The following is an 18,903-nucleotide window of genomic DNA, read 5'->3' as shown; positions in this document are numbered from 1 at the left end:
CTACAAGGTAGGCGAAAAACCAAGTGGCTGCTGCCAATTTGCCAAGTGGAAAAATTCCTACCAGCCCCCTCAACGGCGACCAACCGAGGTCCATAGCAAGGTCAAGGACGAAAATCTTAAAGGGCTGGAGGAAGCAAAAGAGGGAGATCCCCGGCTGGCCAGGGGATAACGCGATCTGGGATTCCCTCAATCATGCGGAGGCTAGGAGCCAACCCCTGCACGCATGGTGGGAGGGTGAAGCCCGCAACACCACCTCCTTTCTACGTTGGAAATGGCTCTATGGTGCCAAAGGCGCTTTTGGAAGAAACTGATTTTCTGGATCCATTTCAGTCGGGGTTTAGGCACAGAAACTGCTCTGGCCGCCCTGTACGATGACCTCTGTGGAGAGAGAGACAAGGGAAACATGTCCCTGTAAATTGTTCTCGGCCTCTCAGCGGCTTTCGATACCATCGACCATGGTATCCTTCTGGAGAGACTCTCCAAACTAGGAGTGGGTGTCAATTTGCAGTGGTTCCAGTCCTACTTGGATGGTCGTTCCCAGAGGGTGTTGCTTGGGGGATGCTTTTCAGCCCCATGGAACCTTCAATGTGGGGTTCCACAGGGCTCAATCCTATCCCCCACGTTGTTTAACATCTACATGAAACCGTTGGGTGGGGTGATCTGGACGTTTGGAATACATTGTCCGCAGTATGCTGATGACACTCAGCTCTATTTCTCCTTTACATCTGCAGGTGAGGTAGTGGAAGTGCTGGACCAGTGTCTTGCCTCAGTAATAGAGTCAACAGACTGAAGCTCAATCCAGATAAGACTGAGACACTATTAGTGGGTGGTTCCTTGGAACAGAGGGATGGGAGATTGTCTGCTCTTGATGGGGTTACACTTCCTCTGAAGGAGCAGGTTCGTAGCTTGGGGGTTGTTGTTTAGTCGTTTAGTCATGTCCGACTCTCCATGACCCCATGGACCAGAGCACGCCAGGCACTCCTGTCTTCCACTGCCTCCTGCAGTTTGGTCAAACTCATGCTGGTAGCTTCGAGAACACCGTCCAACCATCTCGTCCTCTGTCGTCCCCTTCTCCTTGTGCCCTCCATCTTTCCCAACACCAGGGTCTTTTCCAGGGAGTCTTCTCTTCTTATGAGGTGGCCAAAGTATTGAAGCCTCAGCTTCAGGATCTGTCCTTCCAGTGAGCACTCAGGGCTGATTTCCTTAAGAATGGAGAGGTTTGATCTTCTTGCAGTCCATGGGACTCTCAAGAGTCTCCTCCAGCACCATAATTCAAAAGCATCAATTCTGTGGAATGCTTTCCCCCGGGAAGTTTGCCTGGTGCCTTCATTATACATCTTTAGGCGCTAGGCAAAGATCTCTTTAACCAGGCCTTTGGTTGATCTGATTTACATCCTATGCCCTTTTAAAATGTGGGTTTGTTTGTGGGGGGTGGGGCTATTGGGTTGTTGTTTTTATTATTTTTATTGTGTATTTAGTGGTTTTATATCTTGATTTTATTCTGTGAACCGTCCTGAGACCCATGGGTACAGGGCGGTATATAAATTCAAGAAATAAATAAAAGGTGGAATATTGGCCTGGAAAAATGAGGGACGGAAACAGTTCTATCCATCCTTAGAGAGGCGTAGAAGGGAAGGGAAGAACAGTGAAAGTTTTGTAGGAGAAATAAAGAGCACAGCAGGAGCAGCCAGAGTCCCTAAGGTCTCCTGGCTTTGGCTGTGCCTTCCCGCTCCTCGAAAAAGAGAGATGTGTGTAATTAAAGAAAATGGGAGCCTCATCTTCTCTCAGTCCCATGGCCGTGTGACTGGAAGTCTGCCGATAAGTCCTTTCCCCTCCTCCTGTGTTTGCAAGGCATCTCCATGTACTTCAAAGATGGTGTTTGTTTTAAGACGCTCCTCTACTGAAGCATTCAGTAAGGTTTCATTTATTTTATTTATTTAAAGGAAACTGACCGCCCTGTGTGGCGATCACACAGGGTCCCCGGATGTTTCACCGTCTATTGATCCCTGTGCCACCACTTTATTTCTCGCTGCCACCACCGAGGCCCTACCTTGGACAATACTGAGTCCAGTCAGGGTTAAATTGGAACATAAACTTCTGTTTATTTATTGCAGTTTAACAAGCGTGTGGTTTCATAAAAGGTATCGGTCAATTACCATCATGGGGTTCCTATCCAGACCTATAACTTCCGCTACCTGCTCTCACTCACTAAACCACCTCTCAGATATAGTGGTACCTCAGGTTAAGTACTTAATTCATTCCGGAGGCCCGTACTTAACCTGAAACTGTTCTTAACCTGAAGCACCACTTTAGCTAATGGGGCCTCCTGTTGCTGCCGGAGCACGATTTCTGTTCTCATCCTGAAGCAAAGTTCTTAACCTGAAGCACTATTTCTGGGTTAGTGGAGTCTTTAACCTGAAGTGTAAGTAACCTGAGGTACCACCCTATTTACTTGTCTTCCTAGTTCTTAACTGTTCCTGACTCACCTTATTTCGCTACACTAACTCAACCTACCCACAGACTCTATCCCAATTCACTCCCACTCCAACCAACCACCCAACTCCCAACGAACTCCTCCCTTCGCCCCTCCCAGAGCTGGTTTTATAGTCCCTCTGACTCCACCCCCTGCGTTCTGATTGGGTAACCTGTTTAACTATTTTGCCACCAGCACTCTCATATGTTAATGTCACACCCTGTTATGAGAAAAAACTGCTCCTTTTCCTTTATGGGGTATCCAAGAGCCTATAAAGAGTCCTTAAGTGTGTTCCCTATCGGTAGGAGAAAATAACAGAGGCCAACCAGAGTATATTGAGAAGCCAAGCGGCTAGTAAGCCTGGTCTTTATTAAACTGTTGCAACAGGGTCCTCACTTAACCCACCCAGGAAGGGAACAGGTACCCAGAACAATGGTGTGCAAACCCACCCTGTAGCTCAAGACCACCCCCCAAAACATCAGACGTACATCACAGAAGGGGGTGGTCTACAGCAGAAATACATCATAGGAGGTGAAACAGCAGAAATCCTGTTTGCCAGGATACCTGAGAATGGTCACTGGTTGCATTATCTGGGCAGCCTGGCCATTTTTTGGTGATAGTTGGGACGTGGGTGGCGCTTGGGTTAAACCACAGAGCCTAGGACTTGCCGATCAGAAGGTCGGCGGTTCAAATCCCCACAACGGGGTGAGCTCCCGTTGCTCGGTCCCTGCTCCTGCCAACCTAGCAGTTTGAAAGCGCGTCAAAGTGCAAGTAGATAAATAGGTACCACTCCGTCGGGAAGGTAAACAGCGTTTCCGTGCGCTGCTCTGTTTCGCCAGAAGCGGCTTAGTCATGCTGGCCACATGACCCGGAAGCTGTCTGCGGACAAACGCCGGCTCCCTTAGCCAACAATAAAGCGAGATGAGCGCCACAACCCCAGAGTCGGTCACGACTGGACCTAATGGTCAGGGGTCCCTTTACCTTTACCTAATACTTTAGTTCCTGAATCCAGGTCACTGGCTCACCCTATTCATACACAAACATGCCCATAAGACAGAATTTGTAGGCAAAGAGACAACGGGAAGGCTTTCCCCATTTTCCTCCCTACTGCAGAGGAATATTTCAGGTCATTGGAAGAGTCAAAATGACTTCAGGATTGTTCTCTTGTAGTATTTCAGACACCTGGCTTATATACTTATGTATGTGTTTCCCTTGTAAATTTATGAACATTACATTTATATATTTGAGACCTTAAATTCTTATAATAACCCTCTAGAGATGCAATTGACAAGAGGGTTTGCCTTGTACACAAGGTGATTGCTCCACTTTCTGGCAGGTGGAGAGGTTGGGCAGGCAGGCAATGGCATTAAGCGGAGCGGCACACTCTATGGCCTTTGTCAACCTGGTGCCCTGCAGACGTTTGGGACTACAACTCCCATCAGCCATGCTGGCTGGAGCTGATGGGAATTGTAGTCCAATGCATCTGCAGGCAGCTCTCCAGAGTTTCAGATGGGCTCTTCCAGCCACTGGGGATTCAGTGGACTTGATAGCAATGGGTATCATGGGACACGGGTGGCACTGTGGGTTAAAGCACAGAGCCTAGGGCGTGCCAATCAGAAGGTTGGCGGTTCGAATCCCTGTGACGGAGTGAGCTCCCATTGCTCAGTCCCTGCTCCTGTCAACATAGCAGTTTGAAAGCATGTCAAAGTGCAAGTAGATAAATAGGTACTGCTCCGGTGGGAAGGTAAACGGCGTTTCCGTGCGCTGCTCTGGTTCGTCAGAAGCGGCTTAGTCATGCTGGCCACATGACCGGAAGCTGTACGCCAGCTCCCTTGGCCAATAAAGCAAGATGAGCGTCGCAATCCAAGAGTCGGTCACGACTGGACCTAATGGTCAGGGGTCCCTTTACTTTTACCTTTATCTATGCATTAGGCGTCCCGATTCACAGCACACAGAATTCACGCCTGCAATGGGGGTCACCAACTTGCATGGCTTTTAAAGCGAAGATTAGGCACATTTGTAGAGGATAAGGCTTGGGACAGAGGCCAGCAAACACAAGGGAGTTTTCTTTGCATTATTCTACACATTTTAAATAATTCCCTGCTGAAACATAAAACCACTGTATTACTTCTGGATCTGGAGCTATAAAATGTTAAGTGCTTTTCTGGAAGAAAATAATAAGGCCAGATCTCACGAGTCTTGACAGGGACCCATATTGTGGAAATATTTAAAGAGTAGCTGGAAGGGTAACTCTAGCGGAATTTCATTTTGATGAAATCTGACGTAAACACCCGGCAAAGGGCACCTGGTTAAGAGGATGTAAGGAAAAGAAGAAGGAGAAAGACACACACACACACACATGCAATCACACACACACACAATCACACACACACACATACACAACCACATGCAATAAGTTTGCAAAGGGGACTCTAGGAAAACAAACGCAGGCAACTTCCAGGGATAATTAGAAGAGAAAAGCAAATATTGAATGCCGAAAAAGAGATTCTCTTGGCTAAATAAAATAAAGGCTCTTCAGATCTATTATTAATAGGCAGAAGATGAAAGCAAAAATAAAAAATAAAAAAATCAACCCAGATAAAAAATAATAATCCAGGAGGGGCCTGAATGTTTGAATTTAAGGGGTGGGCAGATTTGTCGCTTCCTTTGAAGAGTCCGAAAGAAGGCATTAAAAGGGCCTTTAAGAATGGGAATGGGTTTGGTTTTAATGGGACAGGTGGCTGTTAATGGTGGGAGGACTTTTTGTGTGGACTGGGGCCACATATCTGTCCAGGCTGCCACCGCATGATTTCTGTTCTCAACCTGAAGCAAAGTTCTTAACCTGAGGTAATATTTCTGGGTTAGCAGAGTCTGTAACCTGAAGCATATATAACCTGAAGCGTATGTAACCTGAGATACCACTGTATCAGCTTGGAAAAAGACTATTTCAGCAGATTCTCTCCCCTACCCCCGATTTCATATATAAATAAAATCAATTACCTACGACCCCGTCCTTCTTTCTACACAATTAGGGCCCCAAATGAGACATTTTCCAGACATGGGCTCTCTCTCCTGTCCCCCAACACATCCCTGCTTAGATCATTTCACATTAGGAGTGTGTGTGTGTGTGTGTGTGTGTGTGTGTTTGTTTGTTTGTTTGTTTGTGTGTATTTCACTTTGCCTCCCGTTCTGGAAGTCTGGTGATTTGAAACGGATCAATCGCAATAGAATTGTTCTATATTTTTACGAGCTAGCCTTTAGCCCTGGATGCTGGCCTTAAATTACTTGGATCATTCTGACATACCCTCCAACGTTTCTCCAATGAAAATAGGGACGTCCCATTCCATCATGATAATTTTTCTATTTATACCCCACACATCTTACTGGGTTGCCCCAGCCGCTCTGGGCAGCTTCCAACATATATAAAAACATAATAAAACATTAAACTTTTTTTTAAAGTTCCCTATACAGGATTGCCTTCAGGCGGCTTGGGGGACAGATAACTCCATACCCTCCAACATTTCTCCAATGAAAACAGGGACATCTTAAGGAAATGTGGGACATTCCGGAATCAAATCAGAAACCAGGATGGCTTCTCTGAATCAGGGACCTCCCTGGGAAATAGGAACACTTGGAGGGTCTGTTGTGACAACTCCCCACCCACACAATGCCAATTGGTTTATCCCTGATGATTTCTGATAGTGTGCAATGAAGTTGGACCTGACTTTATCCTCTGAGAGACAACTTGAGGGATCACTCTCCCCAAAGCACGATGCATGGAGATTAATCACTGTGCATTCTTGGTCGCAATCCATCAAGTCCTTAATCGATGCCTCGCTGTTCTTTCTCCAGCCCACTTTGAATTCCTCTGGGGAGATGCATTAACATGCTTCACTGAACCTGAGACACCATAGATATATAAAGAACCACCCTCCATTTGGTCATCCCACCAAAATGAAAAGGGACAGTACAATTATGTGGCTGGTTGGTTCTTTACGATCAGGGTGGAGGCTGTAGCTCAGTGGCAAAAAATCTGCTTTGCAGTCACAGAATCATGGAATTTGAAAAGGACCAAAGGGGCCTCTAGTCCATGGGTAGGCAAACTAAGGCCTGGGGGCCGGATCCAGCCCAATCGCCTTCTGAATCCAGCCCGTGGACGGTCAGGGAATCAGCGTGTTTTTACATGAGTAGAATGTGTCCTTTTATTTCAAGTGCATCTCTGGGTTATTTGTGGGGCATAGGAATTCGTTCATTTCCCTCCCCCAATAATATAGTCCATCCCCCCACAAGCTCTGAGGGACAGTGGACCGGCCCCCTGCTGGAAACGTTTGCTGACCCCTGCTCTAGTCCAAACCCCCTGCAATGCAGGAATCTCAACTAAAGCATCCATGACAGAAGGCCACCCAACTGCTGCTTAAAAACCGCCAATGAAGGAGAGTCCACAACTGCCTGAGGAAGTCTGTTCCATAGTCAAACAGCTCTTATCCTCAGAAAGTTCTTCCTGGTGTCAGAAGATCCCAGGTTCAATTCCTGGCACCTCCAGGTAGGGCTGGGAATGTCCCCTGCCTAAAATCATGGGGAGCTGCTGCCGGTCGGTGTATAATAATAATAATAATAATAATAATAATAATAATACATTTATACCCCACGCATCTGACTGGGTTTCCCCGGCCACTCTGGGCGGCTCCCAACAGAATTAAAAGCATAATAAAGCATTAAACATTTAAAGCTTCCCGATACAGGGCTGTCTTCAGATGTCTTATAAAAGTCAGGTAGTTGTTTATTTCCTTGACATCTGGTGGAAGGGTGTTCCACAGGGCGGGTGCCACCACCGAGAAGGCCCTCTGCCTGGTTCCCTGTAATTTCGCTTCTCACAGCGAGGGAACTGCCAGAAGGCCATCGGAGGAAGACCTCAGTGTCTGGGCAGAACGATGGGGGTGAAGATGCTCCCAGGGGCGGAGCAAGGTGGGTGCTGTCCGCTCCGGGTGCCACCTCCGAGGGTGGTGACAAAATGTTGTGCGGCACTGAACATCTGTGAGAGAGAGTCTGTGAGAGAATCTGTGAGAGAGACACTTCCCCTCAGCTGTAGAGCTGCAGGCAGCCTCCACGTGTTCTCCATTAAAAAGAAGCTCAACAACTCTGGCTCCCCTCAAAAGTATTATGCAATACAGTGGTACCTCGGGTTAAGTACTTCATTCGTTCCGGAGGTCCATTCTTCACCTGAAACTGTTCTTAACCTGAAGCACCACTTTAGCCAATGGGGCCTCCTGCTGCTGCCGCACCGCCGGAGCATGATTTCTGTTCTCATCCTGAAGCAAAGTTCTTAACCCGAGGTACTATTTCTGGGTTAGCAGAGTCTGTAACCTGAAGCGTATGTAACCTGAAGCGTATGTAACCCGAGGTACCACTGTAAAGTCAAACCGGTTTTGCAGGCAATTTTCCCCCCCAATGTGGCAAGAAATTTTCTACACCAGGTACCACCCAATTTTGCTTTGGCACTGGATGCTCTGTCAGGTATACTGGCCAGCCCTGAACTAGAAAGACCAATGGCCTGACTCAGTATAAGACAGTTTCTTTTAAAGGGAAGGCTCATAGCTCAGGGACGGAGCTTCTGATTTGCAGGAAGAAGGTCCCAGGTTCCATCCCCGGCATGGGCTGAGAGACACCCGAGGGAATGAGGCACAGAACCTTTCCCAATCCAGATCAAGGGAGCTCTCTACTAAAGGTAAAGGGGCCCCTGACCATTAGGTCCAGTCGTGGCCAACTCTGGGGTTGCAGCGCTCATCTCGCTTTACTGGCCGAGGGAGCCGGCGTACAGCTTCCGGGTCATGTGGCCAGCATGACTAAGCTGCTTCTGGCGAACCAGAGAAGTGCAAGGAAACGCTGTTTACCTTCCCACCTGAGTGGTACCTATTTATCTACTTGCACTTTGACGTGCTTTCAAACTGCCAAGTTGGCAGGAGCAGGGACCGAGCAACGGGAGCTCACCCCGTCGCGGGGATTCGAACCGCCGACCTTCTGATTGGCAAGTCCTAGGCTCTGTGGTTCAACCCACAGCGCCACCCGCATCCCATTAGCTCTCTTCTAGAGGTCCCTTTTCATATTCACTTCTCTCTCTGCTTCTCCTTTCTCTTACTGCTGCAGGCCCCAAGAGGAAAGGAGCAGGTATGGTTTGGCATGCTGGCTTGGGGAAAATTTGGACATTACAAGGAGCACGACTATAGATTTTTTGGGAGGGTGGGATTAAGAAGACCGTGTGTGTGTGTAATGAATGGCCTATGAAAATATTCCAGCTGAAAACTTAACGGTCCACTCAAGTGCTCTGAAACAAAGCTGCAAGATTCCTGACTGGGGTTTCATTTAGAACCCATAGGACCTCTTTTTTTAAAAAAACAGCTGAACTGGTTGCTTCTGAGGCAGTTTCCAGGCATATCCTGCAAAATTCCTGGGCGGGGGGAAATGGGACACCCCATTTTTTATTGCTAGGGAATGATGGCTATTTTGGTTGCCGTGACCTCATGCGATTTCGCAGCATATCTCCCAGAAATCAATGCCCCTTTCTGCACCTTTCCCAGATCCTTTCATCTGTTTTGTCGGAGAACGCATGTCTTGTCCCCCCCCCCATTGGAAGTAGCAGGTCCTGGTTCTTGGCTGGTTCTCCCCTTCCAATCAGCTTACATGTTTTCTTTCTTCATCCCTCCCATGCCCTCTAATCCAGGTACCTGGTGCTACGATTCACAAGATCCTAAGTGTGGTAAGTACTTGAAATGAGGTTTTCAATTTTCCAGTGTGGTGTATTGGCTAAGAGCGGTAGTCTCGTAATCTGGGGAACCGGGTTCGCGTCTCCGCTCCTCCACACGCAGCTGCTGGGTGACCTTGGGCCAGTCACACTTCTCTGAAGTCTCTCAGCCTCACTCACCTCACAGAGTGTTTGTTGTGGGGGAGGAAGGGAAAGGAGAATGTTAGCCGCTTTGAGACTCCTTAAAGGGAGTGAAAGGCGGGATATCAAATCCAAACTCTTCTTCTTCTCTGTCTGCACTTCCATTTCTTCCCCAAAGAGCCATGGGAAATATAGTCTGTTAAGGGGGCTGTGAAGCATAGCTCTGTGCAGGGCAAAGGACAGACCCTGGGATTCTTTGATAGAAGTCACGTGCATCAAATGTGCTTTAAATGCATGGCGTGTCTGGGCCCTAAGACAGTTTCCCCTCAACCTGGGGCCCAAAAGATGTTTTGGAGCACAACTTCCATCAGCCCCAGCTATGTCCTCCAGGCCTCTTGGTCTATGTTGGAGCTTTCCAAACTTTCCATGTGACACACTTTTCCAACATGCATCATTTCGCGACACAGTAATTCACTATTGCATCATTTCACAGAACTTTATAATTCAGTTTTACTAGCAAACTGGAGGTTAAAAGAATCCCTTTCCATGGATTGTAATTGAAAACTCATAAAAATTACACACACACACACACACACACACACACACACACACACACACACAAACCTTGGTTCTCAAATGGCTTAGTTAATGAACAAATCAGAACCCAAATGCCGCAAACTTGGAAGTACTGTAGGTGTTCTGGTTTGCAAATGTTTTTCAGAAGCCGAATGTCCAATGCGGTTGTAGGCTATTGTTTCTGGGGTGCCAGCACCAAGCAGAAGCTGTGCCTTGGTTTTTGAACGGACTTCTGCAATGGTTTACGTTCGAGAGCCAAGATACCACTGTATACAGTCACACCTTAGAAGTTGAACGGAATCTGTTCCAAAAGTCCAAATCACAGCTTCTGACTGGCTGCAGGAACCTTCCAGGATGCTCCCAGAGGCTCCAAGCTGGTTGGCTAGTAAATTATAAAGACAAGGAAAATTTTCTTACCGTCCTTTTTTATTTCAATCTTTACAGAGAGAGGTTATAGAACCCAGCCCCTTGAATAATGGCGTTGTCCCGAGTGAACCTCCACCCTCCATCTCTCTCACTTCCTCATTCGTCACTTCTACGGGTGCTTCTATGCGCCCTCTGTCTTTGAGCTCTTTGCTCTCCTACTTTTAAGGCTCGCCGGGTTCTGGGAGATGGAGGGCCTGGGATGCTTTCTAAAGACATTGTGTCAGCCAGCTGCCATTCCGCTTCTGCCTCCTCCTCTTTCATTATTTCCCAACTTTCCCCCTCATCTGCCTCTGAGCTGTGCCCTCCCTCAAAACCTTGTTATGGATCTATACTGTCTTCCTTTTCCTCCTCCCTGGAAGGGTCAGGATAGGGAGGTGGTCTCCACCATTCCTCCTCCTCTGCCCAGTCCCTGACATTATCTCTCAGAACAACTGAAGAATCATAGATGGGTCTTATGTGGCAGAAAGACGTGGGTGCAAATGGTGTCCAGTCCAGAGCTTTTTCCAGCAGGAACTCACTGGAACTCAGTTCTGGCACCTCTCAGGTGGGTGCCATTGCCATTCTACGAGAACAAGGGAGGGATTCCCTTGGTGAGTTCTGGCATCCCTTTTTCTAGAACAACAACACTGGTCCAGCCTACCTAAGGGTTTCAGGCAAGAGGTGCTACCTAAATATGATGCGGATTGAACCTGAGTCCTTCTGCATGCAAGATAGATGCGCAGCACTGAGGCACATCCCTTCTCATAACAGTCCTCTGTAAAGTAGGGATGCTGTGCACTCACAATATATGTATATATTCTGCCCCTGAGCTGTAGCCAATCCAGGGATGCCTTGAGAGAAGGTGGATATAAATAGGAATTTGGAATGGAATCTGCTGTTGGTCTTCAGAGGCGATAATGCACACCAAAATAGCTCGTTTATCCTGTCAGACTAAAGATAGGTCCGGCGAGGAAACCCTGCTGAATTATAAATAAGAAAAAGCCCTGCTTCGTGATTATTAATGAAGGTCAGCTCAGCCAGAGGGCATCTCCCTTTGGCAGCAGGAGGCGAGGAAGGAAGAACAAAGAGACTAATGAGCGTGTTGGCTGAGGCATCTGCGTGGCAGAGGTTTGCTGGCGGAGGTGTTGATTTTAATCGATACAAATGGCCTCCATTTAACTCAGGTGCAGGGGGAAGCCGTTTCCAATTCGAGGACCGCATTCTCTTCTGGGAAACCTTCCAGGAACCACATGCCAGTGCTAAGTGGTGGGACCAGGGGACGAAGAGGGGAGAGCAACGGATGAGACTCTTACCTTCGTTGTGTGTCGAGGTCCCCCAGGCCACCCCAATAACTCACACTTCACACATCAATTTTTGTTTAATGTTTTTGACATGAATTTGGCCACAACTTTATTTAAATACACACACGTGAGTGGTTGCTTAGGCATTGGTTACGACTATCTGTCCTTGCCCCAGGGACAGAACTGACCTCCGGATTCCAGTGGAAGCCAGTCAGGGAGAGCCATATTGGGGAGAAATGAAACTGGACATCAGTCCCCCATCTCTCACCCTCATGCCCCTGGGGCTTGCACAGCCCAAGTCTGATAGCAGGGACTAGGACGAAAGGGATGGCAAGCCCCTGGATTCCTTTAACGGAATTCCCTTTCCGCACCACCATTGGAGGGGTAGGCACTTACCCCTCCACCAACCAATTTTAACCAATGCCTAACCGCCAACCTTACAAGTTGTAACGATTTGCTACGCAGTAGGCAAAAATCAAATGGCAACAGCCAATCAGCCAAATGGACAAAATTCCTACCAGGCCCCTGCCCCAAGGCAGACGACCCCATGACAGGCAAAGCAAGGTCAGAGGACAACGACCCCCCCTTTTTCCGGGAGGGTGGGCGGGTGATCCGGTGCAGGCAGCCAAGAGAAGGCCCCAGACTGCAAGCCCTGTATTTAAGACCTCTGACCCCTCCCATAGTTTAGCAACATAACATTCTCCCCAGCAACACTCCTTGCCCAATCACAGCATGTGGCCAATTTGCCCAACAACAGTGGGGTGGCCTTTTTGGCCCCCACCGCAACACGTGCTCTCTATTACGGAGAACACGCTTTCCAGCCATGCAGGACTGGTCCACCCTCGAGGGGAGGTCAGGTGACTGCCAGCCTCGGGTGGCAGGATTCCTGGGGGAAACAGATGTGGACTCCAAGGAATGCATCACCTGCTGCCACTGCCACAGCCGCAGTGTGCTGACGTCACTTGCGCATGCTGTGGGGTGTGCTGATGTGCCATTCGGATGCCCCACAGCTTGACCGCGTAATGCGAGCACACCCTGTGGTGTGTGTGCATGGCCGCTGCAGAACTTGGGGGGCGGCTAGCCCTTTGATTTGAAATTTTTGGGGAGCCCAGGCCCCATGGCCTCCACTACTCGGAGCCCCTGAACAATGGTGTCACATGTACTCAGCCAGCCGCCCCATTATGGCCATCACGGTCAGGATGCTGTCAGTGGCTCCTGGCTGGTTGCCCAGGAAAGTATAAGTTTCTTATTGTCCTTTTTTAATTTCAGTCTTTACAGAGAGAGGCTATGGAACCCAGCCTCTTGGATAATGGCGTTGTCCTGAGTGAATCTCCACCCTCCGTCTCTCCCACTTTCTCATTCATCTCCTCCACAGGTGCTGCTATGTGCCCTCTGTCTCTGAGCTCTTTGCTCTCCTACTTTTAAGGCTTGCCAGGTTCTGGGAGATGGAGGGTCTGGGATGCTTTCTAATGACAAGGTGTCAGCCAGGTGTTGTTCCGGCTCTCCCATTATATCCCAACTTTCCCCCTCATCTGCCTCTCAGCTGGGACCTCCCTCAAACCCCTGTTGTCAATCTATACTGCCTTCCTCTTTCTCCCCCCTGGAAGGGTCAGGATGGGGAGGGGGTCTCCACCATTCCACCTCTGCCCAGTCCCTGACAATCACATTCTGCACCAGGCCCAGGGATAGCCCCACATAGAGTCCATTGCAGTCATCCAGCCTTGAGGTTACCAATGAATGGGCTACTGGAGAGCCAGTGTGGTTTAGTGGTTAAGAGTGATAGACTCGTAATCTGGTGAACTGGGTTTGCGTCTCCGCTCCTCCACATGCAGCTGCTGGGTGACCTTGCGCTAGTCACACTTCTTTGAAGTCTCTCAGCCCCACTCACCTCACAGAGTGTTTGTTGTGGGGGAGGAAGGGAAAGGAGAATGTTAGCCGCTTTGAGACTCCTTTGGGTAGTGATAAAGCGGGATATCAAATCCAAACTACTACTCTTCTTCTTCTTCTTCTTCTTCTTCTTCTTCTTCTTCTTCTTCTTCTTCTTCTTCTTCTTCTTCTTCTTCTTCTTCTTCTTCTATCAAGTTGTCCCCGGAAGGTCAACAGTTTCCCTCACCTTCCTTCTGACAAGAAGCTTTGCTTCTCCACCCTTTGTAGAGTAAGGATTTCATCTGCCTTTGGGCCCATCTCTTCCTTTCTACCTCACTCTTCGCTTCTCCTTAGGTCCTTTGCACTGGAAGGACATCATGATAACCTGTGGGGGAGAGAACCAGTCACCCATTAACATCGACAGAAGGAAAACTCAACGAGACAGGAACCTCGACGAGATCTTGTTTGAAGGCTACGACCAGGCGCCTCCTGGCAGGTGGAGACTGATAAACGATGGACACTCAGGTGGGCATGGGGAGGACACAGCCTCTTCCGGAGATGTTTTCCAAGGCCACATTCACACCATACATTTAAAGCACGATGAGAACATGTTCAACAGTCATAGCTTCCCCCAAAGAATTCTGGGAGCTGTAGCTTGTTATGGGTGCTTAGGAGTTATGGGTTGTTAGGAGATACCTAATTCCCTCCCAGAGCTACAATTCACAGAGTGGTTTAACTATGAACCCCACTTCTCTAGGAACTCTGGGAACTGAGGGGAACAGGAGGTCTCTTAACAACTTTCATCACACTTATTGAACCACAACTCCCAGAATTCTTTGGGCAAAGCCATGACTGTTTAACATGGCATCACAGTGAAGGTCTGGTGTGAATGTGGGCCAAGTGTTTTCTATATAGTACTCATTTTTGCATGCTTAAGATATCAACGACGTCCCTTCTTCTCTTTCCATGGTTCATTTTACATATCATAAATCCCTGCATATTTTACAGAAACTATACCATTCAGTATTCCATTTTTACATCCATCAAAACTTATTTACACTGTTGAATTTATCTTAATGCCGTCAACATCTTTAAGTGTACACAATTTCCCCCCATATATTCAATAAACATTTTCCAATCTTCTCTAAACGTATGTTCTTCTTGTTCTCCTATTCTATATGTTAAGTCTCAACTTGAGTTGCCATTCCTCTTTGGCTGGGACCTCACTCGCTTTCCATTTTTGGGCTAACAAAGCACGGGCTGCAGTAATAGCATACATAAATAACCTTGGGCCAAGTGTTTTCTAATGCAGGTTTAGAGAACCGTTCTGGGGTCTTGTGTTGCATTAGTGTAGAACTGTCTGTCTCTGATCTCTCTCTTTTTGACCTGGCCTCCTTGGCAGTTGTCATGAACCTAGATGGAGCATCTACTGCAGATCAAATTAACATCACCAAAGGAGGACTTCAGGACACGTACCGGGCCTTGAGTTTCCACTTCCACTGGGGGGACCTCAGTCGAAATGGCTCAGAGCACACCGTTGATGGTCAGCAGTACCCAATGGAGGTACATTGAGCTTCCCAACTTTGATTTTGTTAGCAATGTCGTGCAGTATTGAAAAGGCCCTGTCTAGAATCGTCATAGGCCACGTTCACACTAAACATTAAAATTACTAGGATACTACTTTCAATAGTCATGGCTTCCACCAGAGAATTCTGGGAGATGAGGTTCATTAAGGGCGCTGAGAGTTGTTAGGAGAGACCCCTGTTCCTCTCACAGATAGACAGTTCTCAGACTGATTTAACAATCCCTCTCTCTTCCCAGAGTGGCGCTGTGGTCTAAACCACTGATCTCTTGGGCTTGCCAATCAGAAGGTCAGCGGTTCGAATCCCCGTGACGGGGTGAGCTCCCGTTGCTCTGTTCCAGCTCCTGCCAACCTAGCAGTGTGAAAGCACGCCAGTGCAAGTAGATAAATAGGTACCACTGTGGCGGGAAGGTAAATGGCGTTTCCATGCACTCTGGCTTCCGTCGCAGTGTCCCATTGTGCCAGAAGCGGTTTAGTCCTGCTGGCCACATGACCCGGAAATCTGTGGACAAATGCCATCTTCCTCGGCCTGAAAGCAAGATGGGCACCACAACCCCATAGTCATCTTTGACTGGTCTCAACCGTCCAGGGGTCCTTTACCTTTTTTTAACCTTCCCAGGAAACTATTGGAACTGCAGCTCTGTGATGGGAATAGGAGGCTCCTAACAACTCTCAGCACCCTCAACAAACTACACTTCCCAGAATTCTTTGGTGGAAGCCATGACTGTTTGAAACTGCATACTTGTGAAAGCCAATGTGGTGTGGTGGTTAGAGTGTTGGACTAGGCCTGGGAGACCTGGGTTCAAATCCCCACTCAGTCATTAAGATCACCAGGTGGTCTTGAGCCAGTTACTGCCTCTCAGCTTAACGCCCCTTGCAGGGTTATTCTCAGCCTAAAATGGGGAGGGACAAACCACGTGTACCACCTTGAGCTCCTTGGAGAAAAAGGGGGATATATAAATGCAAGAAATAAGTAAAAATTGTGCCGTAAATCTGTGGTGCGAACGTGTTTTTAGTCATAATCACAGTCGTAGGTCACGTTTCCCCCAAGTACGTCTATGCTGAAAGAGGTTCGTGTAAAACAAAACAAAAATACAGTACAGTGGTACCTCGGGTTAAGTACTTAATTCGTTCTGGAGGTCCGTTCTTAACCTGAAACTGTTCTTAACCTGAAGCACCACTTTAGCTAATGGGGCCTCCTGCTGCTGCCGCGCCACCGGAGCACGATTTCTGTTCTCATTCTGAAGCAAAGTTCTTATCCCGAGGTAATATTTCTGGGTTAGCGGAGTCTGTAACCTGAAGTGTCTGTAAACCGAGGTACCACTGTAGTACTATAAAATAAAATCAAGAAATACAGTGTCTGAAATGACCCCCATAATCACACCACCTCCAATTTTCCAAGACCAATCTATTCAGAAATTGATCTGTCTCCAACCTTCAGGGTAGAAGTGGAGACAAGGTTCTGATATTGTTTGTTGGAATAGGGAACAGCCACTCCATTAAATGGCGTACAGTGAATAACCCTATATCAGCTCTCTGTATTATATTTAGCAAGAAGCTATTAATTAGGCAAGACCCCTGGCGTTTCCACCTTTTGATCTTGCTAAACGATGGACAAACCAGCCATTCATCATGATAGTTGAAATGGGGATGACATGAAAGCGTTCTTTTTCTTTATTAAAAAAAATGAAGACTTTGGGATGATTACAGGCAACTGGTCCTATCATTTCGATTATCTTTAACCGTTAAATACAGAGTATGAAAACAGGTTGTAAAAATATAATGAGGTGTTTTGTTTTTACCTCAGAGCTACAGTCGGCCATTTTGGGGGCAGCATGTCAAATGCCATAATAGGGCCATGGAAGTGAGATCGGTCTACAAAATCACGCACAGAGCAATTCCGCAGAGATAGTGGAAGTGGCGAGAGAAGGGGTAGAAGACATATAAGTCCCATCCAAACCATATGCTCATACCATGACGTCCCTTTCACAGTCATGGAGCATTCTGGGAACTGTCATTTGTTAAAGGTGTGGGAGTTGCAGCTCTGTGATCTCAGCACTCTTAACAAACCACCATTCCCAGGATTCTCCATGACTACTACCGTATCTTTCGCCCCATAAGATGCACCTGACCGTTAGATGCACCTAGTTTTTAGAAGGGGAATGCAAGAAAAAAAATTTTTTTTGAAGGGAGCGCTGAGCAGAGCCTTTATGCATCCCAGGCTCTGCTCAGCACTCCCTTTCACAAGCGGCATGGAGCGTGTGTGCGGCGCTTGATGGCTTTTCCCCAGGAGGGAGAAACCCCCCAAGAGCCCCACACACGCTCCATGCAGCTAGTGAAAGGGAGTGCGGCTCTTGGGGGCTTTTCCGGGAGGTGGGGGAAGGGACTGAGGGGCTGCCCTCTGTCCCTTCCCCCACCTCCCACAAAAGAAGAGGAAGAAGAAGAGTTTTGGATTTGATATCCCGCCTTTTACTCCCTTTCAGGAGTCTCAAAGCGGCTAACATTCTCCTTTCCCTTTGAGAGACTTCAAAGAAGTGTGACTAGCCCAAGGTCACCCAGCAGCTGCATGTGGAGGAGCGGGGACGCGAACCTGGTTCCCCAGATTAGGAGTCTACCACTCTTAACCACTACACCATACTAGCCAGCAAGAGCCGCGCGCTCTTTAAAGTGTGTGCGGCTCCTGCGGGCTTTTCTACGAGGTGGGAGAAGGGACTGACGCGGCCAGTCAGTCCCTTCTCCCTCCTGGGGAAAAGCCCGCAAGAGCCGCACGGAGCGTGTGTGCGGCTCTTGGGGGCTTTTCCTGCCTTCCTCCGACCTTCATTCGTTCCATAAGACGCACACACATTTCCCCTTACTTTTTAGGAGGGGAAAAGTGCATCTTATGGAGCGATAAATACGGTAAATAATAATAATAAGAATAATCTTTATTGTGGTCCAAAAACCAGTAACATAGATTCAGAATAAAATGTAGATTCAAACAGACAACCTCCGGGAGAGGGAGACCGAGACGATATTTGTTTAGTCTCTCTCTTGTACCATCTGGGCTATGATACCGCCCTTGAATCTCTGAGGCAAAGGCTCTGGGACATATCACATAGCGATCTCTGATCTCAGTCTCATGTTATCTGTGGTCCGATAGCAGTAGGAATTCATTACGGGTACAATTTTCAGATACCGGCATATCTTAGAAATCTGTGCCAGCTTATCGGCATCTCTTTACCAAAGCCAGATTAAATGTATTTCCATTAGAAGTGCTAAATGGCAGACTAAGAGGCATCCCTTATCAGAATAGGCTCTGTGTATGCTCTCAGGGCGTCGATTGTATGAGGCATATCCTACTGCATTGCAGACAATATGAGCAAACTAGGGATCTATTGGGATGCGGGTGGAGCTGGGGTCTAAACCACTGAGACATGGGCTTGCCGATTGAAAGGTTGGCAAATCGAATCCCTGCGACAGGGTGAGCTCCTGTTGCTCGGTCCCAGCTCCTGCCAACCTAGCACTTCAAAAGCACGTCAAGGTGAAAGATAAATAGGTACCACTTCGGCGGGAAAGTAAGCGGCATTTCTGTGCGCTGCTCTGGTTTCGCCAGAAGTGGCTTAGTCATGCTGGCCACATGACCTGGAAAAGCTGTCTGTGGACAAACGCCGGCTCTCTCAGCCAGTAAAGTGAGATGAGCGCCACAACTCCAGAGTCGTTCACTACTGGACGTAACTGTCAGGGGTCCTTTACCTTTACCTTTTTAGGGATCTATTGATTAAACCCCTACTGGCAAATCAGCCGGGTAAATCTGAAGACTGCTATACTAAATATCTTCTGG

General features: G+C 47.9%; 1 protein-coding gene across 2 annotated transcripts in view; it reads left to right on the top strand.

The window, feature by feature from the left end:
• Window positions 1–18,903, top strand: part of LOC309359572 (carbonic anhydrase 15-like) — a 42,601-nt gene that overhangs the window by 15,881 nt on the left and 7,817 nt on the right. The window contains exons 2-5 of one of the 2 annotated variants that reach the window (XM_081893437.1): window positions 8,618–8,638; window positions 9,192–9,227; window positions 13,856–14,026; window positions 14,904–15,064. In XM_081893437.1, coding sequence (XP_081749563.1) covers window positions 8,618–8,638; window positions 9,192–9,227; window positions 13,856–14,026; window positions 14,904–15,064 — 389 coding nt within the window. The remainder of the gene's footprint in view (window positions 1–8,617; window positions 8,639–9,191; window positions 9,228–13,855; window positions 14,027–14,903; window positions 15,065–18,903) is intronic. The other variant, XM_081893438.1, reaches the window with a different exon arrangement.

Source organism: Podarcis melisellensis (assembly GCF_964234715.1).
Source record: "Podarcis melisellensis genome assembly, chromosome: 16".
NCBI lineage: Eukaryota > Metazoa > Chordata > Lepidosauria > Squamata > Lacertidae > Podarcis > Podarcis melisellensis.
This window is presented reverse-complemented; position numbering and strand designations above follow the sequence as displayed.